The sequence below is a fragment of the Bubalus bubalis genome, chromosome 3, assembly GCF_019923935.1.
Source record: "Bubalus bubalis isolate 160015118507 breed Murrah chromosome 3, NDDB_SH_1, whole genome shotgun sequence".
Taxonomy (NCBI): domain Eukaryota; kingdom Metazoa; phylum Chordata; class Mammalia; order Artiodactyla; family Bovidae; genus Bubalus; species Bubalus bubalis.
Window position 1 is genome coordinate 119,403,824 of NC_059159.1, and position 15,925 is coordinate 119,419,748.

The 15,925-nt window shown below is 42.7% G+C and overlaps 1 protein-coding gene across 6 annotated transcripts in view; it reads right to left on the reverse strand.

Annotated features, from left to right (window-relative positions):
* Positions 1–5,764: 5,764 nt before the first annotated feature.
* The window catches only part of TLE1 (TLE family member 1, transcriptional corepressor), a 92,386-nt gene continuing 82,225 nt past the window's right edge, over positions 5,765–15,925 (reverse strand). For all 6 annotated transcript variants that reach the window (XM_025281649.3, XM_006071622.4, XM_025281648.3 and 3 more), the window contains 6 exons: positions 14,754–15,003; positions 12,794–13,041; positions 9,207–9,354; positions 7,462–7,612; positions 6,498–6,574; positions 5,765–6,354 (listed from right to left, as the gene is read on the reverse strand). In XM_025281649.3, coding sequence (XP_025137434.1) covers positions 6,247–6,354; positions 6,498–6,574; positions 7,462–7,612; positions 9,207–9,354; positions 12,794–13,041; positions 14,754–15,003 — 982 coding nt within the window. In that variant the 3' untranslated portion in view covers positions 5,765–6,246. The remainder of the gene's footprint in view (positions 6,355–6,497; positions 6,575–7,461; positions 7,613–9,206; positions 9,355–12,793; positions 13,042–14,753; positions 15,004–15,925) is intronic.

Here is a 15,925-nt window from a genome sequence, read left to right on the forward strand (position 1 = left end):
TTTCCAGTTTCTTGTGATCCACACAGTCAAAGGCTTTGGCATAGTCAATAAAGCAGAAATAGATGTTTTTCTGGAACTCTCTTACTTTTTCCATGATCCAGCGAATGTTGGCAATTTGATCTCTGGTTCCTCTGCCTTTTCTAAAACCAGCTTGAGCATCAGGAAGTTCATGGTTCACGTATTGCTGAAGCCTGGCTTGGAGAATTTTGAGCATTACTTTACTAGCGTGTGAGAGGAGTGCAATTGTGCAGTAGTTTGAGCATTCTTTGGCATTGCCTTTCTTTGGGACTGGAATGAAAACAGACCTTTTCCAGTCCTGTGGCCACTGCTGAGTTTTCCAAATTTTCTGGCATATTGAGTGCAGCACTTTCACAGCATCATCTTTCAGGATTTGAAATAGCTCAACTGGAATTCCATCACCTCCACTAGCTTTGTTCATAGTGAGCTTTCTAAGGCTCACTTGACTTCACATTCCAGGATGTCTGGCTCTAGGTGAGTGATCACACCATTGTGATTATCTTGGTCATGAAGATCTTTTTTGTGTAGTTTTTGTGTATTCTTGCCACCTCTTCTTAATATCTTCTGCTTCTGTTAGGTCCATATCATTTCTGTCCTTTATCAAGCCCATCTTTGCATGAAATGTCCCCTTGGTATCTCTAATTTTCTTGAAGAGATCTCTAGTCTTTCCCATTCTGTTGTTTTCCTCTATTTCTTTGCATTGATTGCTGAGGAAAGCTTTCTTATCTCTCTTTGCTTTTCTTTGGAACTCTGCATTCAGATGTTTATATCTTTCCTTTTCTCTTTTGCTTTTCACTTCTCTTCTTTTCACAGCTATTTGTAAGGCCTCCTCAGACAGCCATTTTGCTTTTTTGCATTTCTTTTCCATGGGGATGGTCTTGATCCCTGTCTCCTGTACAATGTCATGAACCTCCGTCCATAGTTCATCAGACACTCTAACAGATCTAGTCCCTTAAATCTATTTCTCACTTCCACTGTATTATCATAAGGGATTTGATTTAGGTCATACCTGAATGGTCTAGTGGTTTCCCCCACTTTCTTCAATTTCAGTCTGAATTTGGCAATAAGGAGTTCATGATCTGAGCCACAGTCAGCTCCTGGTCTTGTTTTTGCTAACTCTATAGAGCTTCTCTATCTTTGGCTGCAAAGAATATAATCAATCTTATTTCAGTGTTGACCATCTGGTGATTTCCATGTGTAGAGTCTGCTCGTGTTGTTGGAAGAGGGGGTTTGCTATGACCAGTGCGTTCTCTTTGCAAATGTCTATTAGCCTTTGCCCTGCTTCATTCCGTATTCCAAGGCCAAATTTGCCTGTTACTTCAGGTGTTTCTTGACTTCCTACTTTTGCATTCCAGCCCCCTATAATGAAAAGGACATCTTTTTTGGGTGTTAGTTCTAAAAGGTCTTGTAGGTCTTCATAGAACCATTCAACTTCAGCTTCTTCAGCGTTACTGGTTGGGGCATAGACTTGGATTACTGTGATACTGAATGGTTTGCCTTGGAAATGAACAGAGATCATTCTGTTGTTTTTGAGATTGCATCCAAGTACTGCATTTCAGACTCTTTTGTTGACCATGATGGCTACTCCATTTCTTCTAAGGGATTCCTGCCCGCAGTAGTAGATATAATGGTCATCTGAGTTAAATTCACCCATTCCAGTCCATTTCAGTTCACTGATTCCTAGAATGTCAACGTTCACTCTTGCCATCTCCTGTTTGACCACTTCCAATTTGCCTTGATTCATAGACCTAACATTCCAGGTTCCTATGCAATATTGCTTTACAGCATCGGACCTTGCTTCTATCACCAGTCACATCCACAGCTGGGTATTCTTTTTGCTTTGGCTCCATCCCTTCATTCTTTCTGGAGTTATTTCTCCACTGGTCCCCAGTAGCATATTGGGCACCTACCAATCTGGGGAGTTCCCCTTTCAGTATCCTATCATTTTGCCTTTTCATACCTTTCATGGGGTTCTCAAGGCAAGAATACTGAAGTGGTTTGCCAGTCCCTTCTCCAGTGGACCACATTCTGTCAGTTATGTGTAATTATTCTAGATTAGCTGTGCTCAAAGTGTGGTCTCCAGACCAGCAGCCTCAGGATCAACTAGAACTTGTCAGAAATGCAGATTCTCAGGTCCCACCCTGACCTAGTGAATCAAAAACTCTGAGACTGGGGCCCAGAAATCTGAATTTTAACTAGTCCTCTGGTGATTCTGATGCAGACTAAAGTTTGAAAACAATGTCTCTAAAAACAGGAATCCAACTAACACCAAACCATATAACTGTTTAAGTACTAGGACAACTATATAGCCAGAGAAGCCTTGGCTATCTGGAGAGTAAGTTTGCTGGGGCAGAAAATGCGCCTCACACAAGCTTCATCTTGCTCAGGGAAGCCTGAAACTGTGGTGATTTGATGATTTCATTGCCAAAAGAAGAGTACAGAGAAGACATCCTTGAGAAACAAACAAGCCATGATCTACAGCAGTGGAAAGTATGAAATATCCTTCTTCATGCTCAAGCTGATGGCAGAGGCAACAGTCCCTTGATGGAATTAAACAGCATGCTGAAATTAAGAATTTGATCCCCTCTGTCTGATTTGCTGGAAAACTTTTAGGAAAGTCATTACCTCATTGTGCCATTAGCAAAAGTGCAATTTTTAAAATCCCTGTATGAATGCTTTGGAGCCAGCTGCTACTTACCAGTCGTGAACTCTTCAAAGAATCTTCAAAGATGGAAAAATCTCTCAGGACTTCCCTGGTGATCCAGTGGCTAAGACTCCATGCTTCCAATGCAGGGGTCATGCATTTGATCCCTGGCCAGGGAAGTTCCATATGCCATGCAGCCAAGAAAAAAAGAAAGTCCCATCTCTCAGGCCACTGTGAGGATTTTTATAATTTATAAAACAGTTCCCTATCATCTGTCAAATAACAGAAACTTTAAAATTTTTAATTATCATATTGATGAAATATTTTGTTATTATGAAATAAGTAGTACTAGAAACATCTGGTAATGAAAAAGGTATTACAAAACCAATCTTACTAGGCCTTCAATTATTATCCAGCAAACTTCAATGCCATGAAAGAGAACATGACAGAAACTTACATTCAAGGTTAAGACTGTGAGTGATAGAAAAAAAAAAGATTAAATAAATATTAAACAAAACCTATTAAAAGAATAGGGAAAACAATCACTTGCTTAAATTTAGTCATAAATCCTGGTGGCTCAGACAGTAAAGAATCTGCCTGCAGTGTGGGAGACCTGGGTTTGATCCCTCGGTCAGGAAGATCCCCTGGAATAGGAAATGGCTACTCACTCCAGTATTCTTGCCTGGAGAATTTCATGGACAGAGCAGCCTGGTGGGCTACAGTCCATGGGGTTGCAAGGAGTCAGACATGAGTGAGAGACTAACACTTTCACTTTCATACACCTATATACACCAGAGAAATGTGCAAGTTGTAAATATTTCAAATGAAATGAAAAGGAAATTTGGAGAGCTTGGAAATATGACAGACCACTTTATGAAACTCAAAAGAATAAGCCTGAATTTGGTTCTATCTCCCATGGGGTCGGGAGGACACAGCTTCCCTGAACCTTGGTTACTTCTATAGGGATAATGACAATCATCTCTTGATATTTTTATATGCAAACATGCCTTGCATGGCTCTCTCGATGGATCTGAATCTGTTGAATCCTAATTTACAATCCATTTTTGAAAGCAAGAGGTACATAAACATTTGGCTTACCCAGATTTTAACAATCACATGATTCCAGTTTCCTGGGGAAAAGGGGTGGGGCCTCCTAACTTTATAGTTGGGGAGGAAATCTCCCACTCATAGATGGTTCTCCCAGTCATGCTTCACACACCAGATTCTGATCTTCAAGACCCTGAGATGTAGGCATGACTATTTTATCATTCCCATTTTGCGAGTGGAGAAACAATCAACTGGGCAGTCCCCCAAGATTCCAAACCTTGAACAGAGGGATGAGCTCTACAGAACACCTCTTCTGGGACCAGACTAGAGTCTCAACCAAAAGCAAATGGAAGTGGTTTCATCAAATTGAAGATAATTGATGAACTGATAAAGATCTAGACCCTCAGAAAATCCCATGAGAGAAAGAATATTGGGAGCTTGGGAAACCATAAAGCATGAAGGGAGAAAATGCACTAACAGAAAATGGGACTATTTCCTTAACCCAGAATCCCTCCAAATATATTTTCCCTTCTCCATGGGTACCCACTACACAGGAAGAGACCATAACCCCCAGACTCCCCCGTGTCTAGGTCTCCACCAATGGATTGGTAATGGAAATGAAAGAGAAACTCCTAGTCACCTGTCTGGGAGGACACCCTTCCCCTGGACTCCCAATCTGTCCCTCTGGGAAGGAGGACTCCAGTCCCTCTGGAGCCTGGGACTAGAGACCACGGGAGTAACTGTGGATGCCCAGAGCTGCACTAATGGCCTGGGTCTCTGGGTCATATGTGGGTATGATACAAACCCTCTGTGGTCTCAGAGCCACTGTATTGTTGGGTGTTATTATAGCAACTTAACCTCTACTCTACTATTACAGAAAACAGGGAAGGTGAGGCAGGAAGGAGAGAGACCAGAAAAGGTAAACAGTATGTTATGAACCCATCAGAGTCTGTAGTATAGAAACCTACTTCATTATACAGGGAAGGGATGAGAGAGAAATCAGCTTCAGTAATTAGGTCTTTGCCATCCACTTAATGAGAAGAGAAAATATTTAACAAACTGTACATAAACATTATTTTGGCAAAAAGTAAACAAAATAATATTGTTAAGTGTATAAAAACAAAATGGTCTGGATAATAAATAAAAAATATTAAGACAAACTGCCAACAAATTGCTGGATCATAAGAAAACAAGGACATTATAAAATTCCTTAGGTGCTATTTTTAAACAGCCAGAAAACCTGGCTTGAAATTATTAACCATGATTTTTGAAAATATAGCAGTAAATAATAGGTATATAAAGAATGAGCCATGTGGCCTTTTCAGGAGGAATCATGCATGGCAACTTATTAAAAGCCCAGGGTTACAGGTTCCATCTAATCAAATTAGTAGAAGCTTGTCCACGAAGATAAAGACCAGACTAATGACAGGCAGGAAGGGCTGCAGCTGTAGGGAAAGCCTTAATGAGAAGGATGGAGCAAAGTGCTGGGTGTGGTTGGCTTAAGTCAATTAATATAATAGATCAAATAAGTATTAATGAGATAAAACCAGCAGGCACCTCACATTTCTTCTACAGTTTAATGAACTCCACAGCTTTGTGGATATCATCAGTCTTAGCACTAAACCCAAGTCACCTTCATTTCTTGAAATGTAAAGCCTGTAAAGGGAGACTATAGATTTGAAAGTGCCAGGCTTTCCTAGAAAAAAAGAGTATTCTGTCTCCCAGTGAATCACCAAGAAAAAGTAAAGCTTTAATTGACAATCTCGAATCACAAGAGTATCCAAACAAAAGAATGAATCTTGGCTTAAGTCATGTTATGTTAGCTTCCCAAATAAAATCATCATTAATAAACCTTTGGTTACTTATTATTCTTCCTCTTGACTTCCTGATTAACTCAGAAGAGGTAATTAGGTCCTAGTGCACCAGGAGTCTGTGACCAAATATATTTATAAAACGAGAAGCGCATTTTAAAACTTCCTATACAAATTTCTGAACTTTGCTTATAGAACCCACACCAATGATTAAAAACAATAATGGAGGAGAAAGAAAAACCACTTATTGGTACTAAAGCCTTTACTGTAATAAACCAAATATATTTACAATTTATACAAATGTTTAACCTTCAACAAAAATACAAAAAAAACATTTCACAAGATGCAAAACCGGGAAACAAGTTAATTGGAGACACCACTGATCTACCAAGGACAGATAGGAGGGAAACCACAAGGAACAGAAAGGTAATCTCGGCAGACCTCACAGAAAGAAAAGGATGAACTCTGCCTGGGCCGGCAGGCTCCGTTCCTGGAGCCTGCAACCCTCACCCCTCTGTCCACGTTGCCTCGGTGCTCCATTTGGTCTAGGTAGATAGGTGACCTTCTCTTGATGTGCTCGTTGCCTCCTCTTTGTAGACGCAAAGTAGTTTTGTGTCAAGGTTTGGAAACAGGTTTTTGTGTTTTTAAAGTTACAACTTTTCTATTTCTACAAATTCAAAACATTTTGGCCCAATTCAACTATAAACATTAAACCACATAATGTTTTCAGTAGATGACTTCATAGACTGTAGCCTTCTTGTCCCCTGAGCCAGTGACAATGTATTTGTCATCCACAGAGATGTCACAGCTGAGCACAGATGAGGACTCTTTGGACTGGAAGAGAAAACAATGGATGTGTGTTTGGTGTGGAATAGAGATGCTCCAGGCCCTGTCCCTCCAAGGCACCTTCACTTCCAGCATCATCAGGAACACTGTAGTCCAAATGTTGCCATTCTGGGTGAGGAGCACTGACTTACCTGGAATATACTAGCTCCATAGGGGGTCCTCCAAGCATTGAGGAGGTTATCTTTTCCAGTACTCACAAACCATTTACCTAGAATTAGCAAAGGAACAGGTAATAAGATCAAAATTCCTGGTATATATTAGCTACCTGAACTTAATCAAACTCAGAGCATTGTTTAATTATGAGCTATCATGCCCAAGGGTGACATAAGTAGAGAAGGCAGGTTTTAAATATGGGCTCCATTGTGAACCATCTGTGATCTTGGGTTTAATCAAAGCGGTAGCAGGGACCATGTCAGTCCCATTAGCCACTGGAAACATGACAAGTAGCTTCACACCCAGCACACAGTGGGTCCTCTGTCAATCAATGAAGTTGTTTTCTGTTAGTCTCCTTATGATAAATGGGACTAGAAAGGATTGAATGAAGAATCTAAGTTAAATGGCAGATAGGATATATGGCACATAGAATGTGGTCAGTATAATGTGATAGCTATTAACCCACCCTTCATCTCATGAATAAGTATTCCCCGTGAACTTCTCTCATACTCCTCACTGCAGAGTGTAATGGTCTGGGCGCCCCGAAATGCTCCCTTCTCTGACCATGGACTCCTTATCCCGGTCAGTCCACAACGACCTCCTTTGCTCCTGCCTCATTCTCCTACAAATTCCCACCCATCCCCCTCAGAGGGGTACCTAACTGCCCTCCACCCACACTTCTGATTCTCTTCACTAAAAACAAACATGCGTCAAAACCTTGTATTAGGCAATTTTATCGCCTGCTGACTTTTCTCAAATTAGGGAAACAGACCGAAACAGACATCACTATGCTCTGAGGGACAATTTTAAGACAATAGAATGATTGCATCCAGCTGCTCAGAGAACAACATTTTTTCCAGATATGATCTCCACTGTATTTTTTTAGAAGTATTTTCCATTTCGGCCACCGGCGTCCTCCGGTTTCCTTTCAGCTGAACTCACCACAATAAGCGAATTTTAGGGACAGCACACAGCTCTCGTGGAGATGCAGCTGGTACTTGTCAGGTTTGTTCACGTGGAGGACTTCCACGTTGCTGCTCTCCATGCCCACAGCCAGCCACTCCCCAGTTGGGCAATACCCAAGGGAGAATATCTACAAGAAGCAGAGAGGCTCACTGAGTAGTTTGCCCATATAGACCTGGGAAGTGAACAGACAACAAAGGGGAAAACTAGCAAGAACAGGAGGATGTAGTAAGTAAAGCGCAGGCTGTGGCCAAGTCTACAGGACAAGCAACCCAACCCAGATAAGTCAAGTGTTAAAGACCTTGAAGGAACGAGAAAGAAAAACAACACTTACTCCATGCGTGATAAAATCAAGAAGTAAATTCTCAGGAACTAATAAAGGTATTCATGTGTGTTGTCTAAAAGGGTTGTATTTTACAGTTAGTGGTGATGGTTTAGTCACTAAGTCATAACCAACTCTTGCGACCCCGTGGATGATAGCCCTCCAGGTTTCTCTATTTATGGGATTTTTCAGGGAAGAATACTGGAGTGGGTTGCCATTTCCTCCTCCAGGGGATCTTAATGACCCAGGGATCAAACTCCATGTCTCCTGTATTGCACGTGGATTCTTGAAAGCCTGTCTTTTATAGATACTAACTGAAATACTTATGGATGAAATGATACAATGTCTGGGATTTACTTTAATAAACATAATCCAGTGTTTGGAGGCAGGGATGACAGATGAGAAGGGTTATGTGTTAGGAACTGAAGTTGGGTGATGGGCATATGGAGTTTATCATATAATTCTCTGTGCTTTCATATATGCTTGAATATTCTCTGTTCTCATATATATTTGAAAATTTTCATAAGAATTTTTTTTAATAAAAAAATGTAGACTGAAAATAGAATCCTAACCATAACGGAAACAGGGCTGGAAGGGAACAGGGAAGACTATAAGGAACTCAACAGAATTTTGACAGGGATATGAAATTTAGTTGAACATATAGTTGCTTTCTATTTCTGTCATACTTTTCTGAGTCTAATTATTTTTATTACCAAAAAAAAAAAAAAAAAAAGTAAATAAGTCATGACAAAATAAAACAATTCCACCATCAGAAAACAGTTAACATGGCATGCACTGTCTTTCCCCAAACAGGCCTAGATTCAGACCCTTGACATCTAAATAATCTCCACAATGCACAATCAAAGTTGCCATTTTCCTATCATTTCAAAATTCCATAAATCTAGTCAGCCATGAGTCCAATTTCTAAGGGATGACTAATAAAACAGGCATCCACTGAGATACCACTGTATTTTTTAAGCTCCCTGATGTAAGTGAAATGAATTAACTTGTAGAGCTGTTGTGATTTTTCTCTACTCCTTGTGACATCCCTGCATATTTTTAAAGGTCTATTTATATGAGAATCAAATCATCTCTCACCCCTACATCAGATGGTGAGAAGATGGACAACACATCAGACCCTGTACTTTCTTCACGGCACAAATTCCTGCAATGAATTCACCGATAAACAAAACAACTAACAAGTCTTTACCTACAGCATTTTAAAAGCCAGTCTAAGTGTTTCAGGGTGATTTGGGGGTGTGTGTGTGTGTGTGTGTGTGTGTGTGTGTGTGTGTGTGTGTGTATCTCAAATGAAATTCTGGTCTGTTTGTCTAGCTTCCACTCTCCTGGGGGTGAGGGTGGGGGAGGTGAGGGAGGGTCCCGGGGAGGGACGAGTGCGCACCTGGGAGGTGAAGTCGTGCTGCTGCAGCTGCCGCCCCTCGCGCAAGTCCCAGGACCGGACCGTGTTGTCCAAGCCGCCTGTCCAGAGCTTGGTGCCATCATTAGAAATGTCAATACAGCTGGCCCCGTCCGTGTGGCCCTGGAATTGCCTGATAAAACAAACCAGATTGAATAATGATTTCCTGCCAGAGCTCAAGGTAAACACTGTTGTGTTGTTAGTTTTGGACTCGCCGGGCGTGTGTCATCTCCTTGTGTCTGCTGATGTGCAAGATCAAACCAACCTTCTTCCCTCGAGGAGGAGAGGAAACGGCACCTGCAGATTTTCTTTTCCTTTTTTCATGATCCAAGTGCTGAAGAAATGGAATGCTGTTTTAGGTCACCACACAGGAGAAGTTAAATACGCTCCAAGAGCTATTCTTACAAATCTGTCTGGAAGGTGAAATTCCTCCCAGGTCTGGAAAAGTGTTTAAGTGTGAAAAGAAGGGGGGAAAAAAAGACAAACACACAGAATCCCAAGTGTATTCCTTACAAAAAGAGGCAGACCTTGCCTCTAACTGCAAAGGCCTGTATCACCACACCACGGACTCGGGGCCCGGGAGCACACCCATTTCCATGAGTGAGTAGCACCGAGATGCCCTTCGTGCCAGCAAAGCATGAGCTCATGTATTGACTCAACCTTGCGTTCTCTATTAGAAAAAGCCCTGCATTAGGAAATTTGGACTCCCAGAGACAAAGCGGCATGCCAGCCTCCTGACTCAGCCGCATGGGGCAGAGAGAGCTGATTGCTGACTGATCCCTGGGCATGGTCCTGCTTGGAATCCCAGCACAAGGCCTTTGTTTTCTTGAAGGGGAATCTCGTGCCTTAGTCAATAACCACCACCAAAGACCCAGAGAACACATTTGTGGTTGCCAAGGATAGGATGGGGCAGAGGGAGAGGGATGGACTGGGAGTTTGGGGTTAGTAGATGCAAATTATTACATTTAGAATGAATAAACAACAAGGTCATACTCTGCAGCACAGAGAACTTCATCCAATCTTCTGAGATAAACCATAATGGAAAAGAATATTAAAAAAAAATGTATATATGTATCTAACTGAATCATTCTGCTGTACAGCAGAAATTAGCACAACACTGAAAATCAACTATACTTAAACACACACACACACACACACACACACACACAATGAATCACCACCAAGAATAACCAACAGGGGTTTGCTGAGCACAGACGCTCTGCCAGGCCTCAGGTGGGACTTGCTGAAGGGAGGGTGATGTAACCTACCACAGGGCTGATGGTGTAGGGGGTCATGGGCCTGGTTTTGCAGACCAAGAGGGAGCAGGCAGGGGAGTGACTGGAATAGGTGAGAGGTGTTCCAAGGCTCGATCACAATGGCAAACCAGGCAGAATCCATGAGAGAACTGCTTGGGAACTCAACACTCATAGCAAAGTTTCCACTGCCTCTTCTTCTTGTTACCTTATTACTCCCTCAGAGCTTCACACTTCAAAGCTGAGCTTGGAATGTAAAGGGCATGGAGGAGAGGATGTGAGCTCCACTGCTGCCCTGAATTCTGAGACAAGATACAAAGCAGTAGTTCAAAAGTCTCTCTTCTGAAAACTACTCAGAACTTCCACCATGGTCTTCTCCCCCATGCACCCCAAATCTGTCCCTCAAAGTCCCAGCCTGCATCCAAGGTGTCCCCACTGGTCCCCCAGGCCTACTGTAGTCCTACCCCACCTTGTAGTCCTACCCCACCTTTCCAAAGTGCTGCTTTTCCGTCTTCAAAAACCTTGTGAAACCCAAGGACCTCCTTTTCATTTCAGCCTCTGAATTCTTCTTACCTCTGGAACTCATGAAATACCTGTACTCCTTGAGAACAACTGTTTCTCTGGGGACCTAAGCACGTAGCTGGTGCTCATTTCTCCATCCCTCCATACACCCATCTCAGCTCTGCACTAAGGCTCCTAGAAAGCAGCTTTTAGGGCTGTTCAGAACGTGCTGGGTCACAGACATACACAGATATTCAACAGACTCTGCACTGCCCTGTCACACAGGGTGGCCACTAGCTGCGTGTGGCCAGTCCAAACAGAGAGATGTGTGAGGCAATATCCCATCATATCCAACAGGTACTTACTCCCCAGGGGCTGGCACAGAGCAGGAGTTCAGAGCACACGAGAGGGCAGGGTGCCCAAACCCCTTTGCAGCGCCTCCACGCTAACATCAGGATAAAGCAGTGCACAAGTGACAGGGGTTAAACAGATGAATACTTGAAAAGCACTTCAAATGAATGTTTTGAAAGTGTATTTATTAAGTTAAAAAAAAGGCAGAAAACTAAGAAAAAATAACCAACAATCACTAGGCTAGAAGTTTGAAGTGGCTGTTGGCTCTGGCTCCAGTTGTTCACTTTGCTCATTCTGAGCTGCCCCGAGAGTGACAAAAATAAAATAAAATAACTGCAGACTGTCACCCACATGCAGGGACAGAGCCTGGTGTGGTAAGACTTGGTAGATTTCTACAGAAAAGGCTGAAGAGTGAGCCGCTTTAATGAGTTCCATGCTCTCTTCCTTCCCTCCAGCCCGTGCCCGTGGCCTGGAAGCATGGAGGGAGTTCTGCTAAGTAACCTATGAATCTAAAAATGTATCACACACAATGTTTCTAAGTGAAGATGAACTGTGACGTTAAAGGGCAAAACATAGGTCCATCCTGCTTTAGATGTTTAATCACTGCTTCCTTTATTTATTTATTCATTTATTTTTTGGGTGAGTGGGCGGCTACTCCCTAGCTGTGGTGCATGGGCTTCTCATCATGGTGACTTCTCTTGTTGCGGAGCACAGGATCGGTAGTTGTGGCGCATGGGCTTATTAGCTGCCCCACGGCGTGTGGGATCTTCCCAGACCAGGGATCGAACCCACGTTCCCTGCAATGGCAGTCAGATTCTTAACCACTGGACCACCAGGGAAGTCCAGTGCTTCCTTTTCAAAAGGCTTTTCTCTAACATCTCTGACATGAGCATCAACTTGGCCAGAGGGAGGGAGCTGGCCAGAGCCGAGGAGGGACACAAAGGTGACAGATTCCAGGCAGCTAGGCTTGTTCCTGGGGGAAATGACCCCTGGACAGGGCTTATTTAGTTATTGAGAAACACTGCTACTTTAAAACCATTTTGTGGGTTAAATTCGTGGAATCTCTTCTAATGTTCTTTTGTTGATTTTCTGTTATCCTGTATCAGTTGGTTCCTATTTGCACATATGAGGTTCCAGGCAAAGCCAAAAACATCTAGTGTTGAGGACCTTTTGTACCTCCATCTAATCCATGGTATTCTGCCCCTTGGCAAAGGCCAGGGATGTTTTTTAAACAAATCTGGCATGAAGAATAGGAACATTAGGGAGGTAAATACAAAGTCTGGGTGACACCCAAGCATGGCAGCAAGAGTGTAAGCCCCTGAGGGCAGCGACACGGTCCTGACACCGAGTTCCAAGCCTGGCCTGCGTGGGCTGAGAACATGGGGGCAGGCAGAGAAGTAGGAGAAATGGGGGGAGGGGACTTTTCTGACCCAAGGAGCCCCAACTTAGGAAACCACCCCCGCTCACCTCACCAGCGTCTGGTTGTGCAGGTCCCACACAGCGATGTTGCCGTCGCTGCAGCATGAGAAGCAGACCTTGGAGTCCGGGCTGATGGCCAGGGCGTAGCAGGCAGGGGCCGAGGACGTCAGCTCTGCCTTGATGCGCGGGGTGGGAGCTGCCAGGTCCCAGATGGACAGGGTACTAGCTTCCCCTCCCACTATGAGAGTGCAGCCATCAGGGAGCAATTTGCAGGAACGGATGTAGTTATCCCTGTTCTGTGAAATAAACATAATTCAATTGTTATAATACATGACCAAGCAGTAACAATGCTATGTTCTCTAACGGCTATCTTGGTTGTTGACTTAAAAAGTGGTATTTCACGGACACTAGCAAAGCAAGCAGTCTATAGTAAAGATCCGGGTCTGATGGCCACTGGCTCCTTTGGAGTAGTAAACAAAGCAACCTCAGAGGACTGCTCAGTGCATGTGAAGGCTCACATATAATTCCCACTGCTGCCTAGTTTCCTGCTGAAGAGACAAAACTGAGACCATCAGTACATGGAAGGTGGGTGTACATGTACTTCTCCATGAAAAAAAACACTTTTCAAAGCTAGTTTAGAAATCTTTGACCTCATTACCCTGTTATTTACTATTTAGAAAATGCAGACTTGCTGCCTGGGTTTTGGTTTTCATTACTCTTAAGTCTCTCTGCCTAAGGCTTGTACCGTGTCTTCATTAGCCAGATGGATCCTTGTCTGGGAATTTAACACAGCTGCTTTCTCCAGTTGTAACCTGGCTGCTGTCATATTTAAGCCTTTCAATCCAGAGGCCAAAGAAATCAACAAAAGAAGGCATCTATCTATCAAAACCAACACATTAGAAAGGAAGGTGAAACCTAAAATGACCCCCCCGCCTCCGCCACCACCAACAAAGAAGTAACCGCGTCCCCAACAGAAACAGCCAGTCTTTACTGTGCTTTAACCATGGCCTATTGTTCAAAGAGGAGAGAAACTGTAACCAGTGTGATTTCAAAAAAATGAGTTTTACAGAACTCTCCTACTACCATAGAATGTTAAGTTGTGTTTAAGTATGTTTCCTCCTGTTTCATTAATAGATATATGTTTAAGTTATTTGATTACAAAAATAAATCAAGGACTATCCCAAAGATCCTTTTCATCTCAAAACTACAGTCTGTCTTCTTTTTGGAAACACCCTCTCCAGAATCCTTGCTGTGTGCCCGGCAGGCTGTGGGTCAAGGACCACAAGGTAGCCTATAGTCTGCCCAAGGCCAATGGTACGTGGTCTATGAATGGGTCCTGTACATGGGTACTCTGTAAAGGACATGTCCCAACATGTTCTATGATCCCTAAAAATGCAACATGGTATTCTCTTACTGTGGGAGTGGGGGTGGGGAGGTGGCATAGGAGCTTGAAGGGAGCACTCCCTCCCACCCCACCACCCCCATTCTGCTGATGGCTGCCCTGATTTCGTGCAGTGTGATCTATTAACTCTTTCCTGAAATTAAGGTCATAAAACTCAGCCAGATCTCCCTGAAAACACAGCCCCTGTTCAGAATGGTTCTATGTCATGTTATCAAATGTTTACTCTTCAATATTTATCCAAAGGCTGCAGGGAAATTAAAAGTGGAGTGGAGTACAGGGCTCAGAGTCCAGGCCTAGCTGCACTCCATCCATTAAACGGGACACCCTCTTCTGCACACACATTCAAACAAGAACAGCTTCTGTAAACTACCGTTGAAATATTTTTTTAAGAGAAATCCATCAACTCTGGGATTTAACCACTGAAATAGCAACAAATGAAACCTTCACGCTGAGGGGAGAGGGTGGGGAGAGCTAAATGGCTAACACAGGAAACAGAATGGGCTTCCATTTCCTCATAATGGGAATAAAACCCAGGCCCCGACAGCGATTTCCTTATTGAGTCTCCAGGGGGAAATAACCCTGGTGCACCAGTTCCTTCTCACTCACCAGACAGTCGAGCTGAGAGACGGGGCTCTTGTTGCCGGGGTGGCTGATGTCCCAGACCTTGACGCAGCCCTTCCCACCCGTGTACACATGTCGCGTGGGGTTGCTGATGGTCACCGCACATACCACCTCTCCATGGCTGAGGGTGTTGATCTGGCGAGCGTGTCGGGGGATGCCAGGGCCGATGAGGGCATCTGGGGGGAAGGGGACGGGCTGCATCTGACCATCTGCAGTAACGTGGAAGGAGTATGCGCTTTTGGAGATGGGATGATTAGGGAGAAGAACATGAGAGAAGACAGAAAAAATATTTATCATAAAGCAATTAATCATTACCACAGTATACGTCTATGAAAAAGACAAAAGAAAGATTCTTGCTCTGCTTTCCTTTTGAAAGCAATAGAAGTTGAAGTGTTTATTGATGGAACAAATGAAATAAATAATAGCCAAAGTCTAGGGTTTAAAAAATATATATATTGAATAATATTTTAAAATTTTATAAAGATTTTTAAATTGTGCTGCTTTATTTCATAAAAAAAAAATTCCTTCAAAAGAACACTAAATGTACTTCCAAATTACCATAAAATTCCTCCTTCTATGTACCTAGTATAATTGTATGATTTCTTAGTACAATTTAAAATGATTATTTTTGATGCTTAAGATGAAGCCCTTACGAGCTCATAATAATTACACATGGTACAGTATATTTCAAAATCAACAAACAAAAACAGCTTTCTAAATGTACCAGTTTAATGTTTGGACTTAAATCTCTTCTGCATAATTGACATAAAATAATAAAAGAGAATGTCTTAAGTTAAATGAAGACTTCAAGTTTCCTCCTCAACTACCTCCCTGTCTACTTTGGCCACAAAACACAGTTTTATCAAAGGTAGCAAAGCTCCCAGTAAAAGATGACTCCTCTCAGCTTTGCTCTGGCCAGGTATGCCCATGTTCTGTCTGATGAGATGTAGGCAGAAGCTGCTGGGTGGCACTTAGTTCATAACCTAAAAGAAAGGGAATCTGGGGGATATGGAAACTGTCTGTACTTTCCATACAATTTTGCTGTTAGCCTAAAATTGCTCTAAAAAATAAGTTTATTAATTAAAAAAAAAGAAAGAAAAAGAATTTAAAAAGAGGAAAGGGAGTGTGCCTTCTCTCTTCTTTCCCTCTTTTCTGCT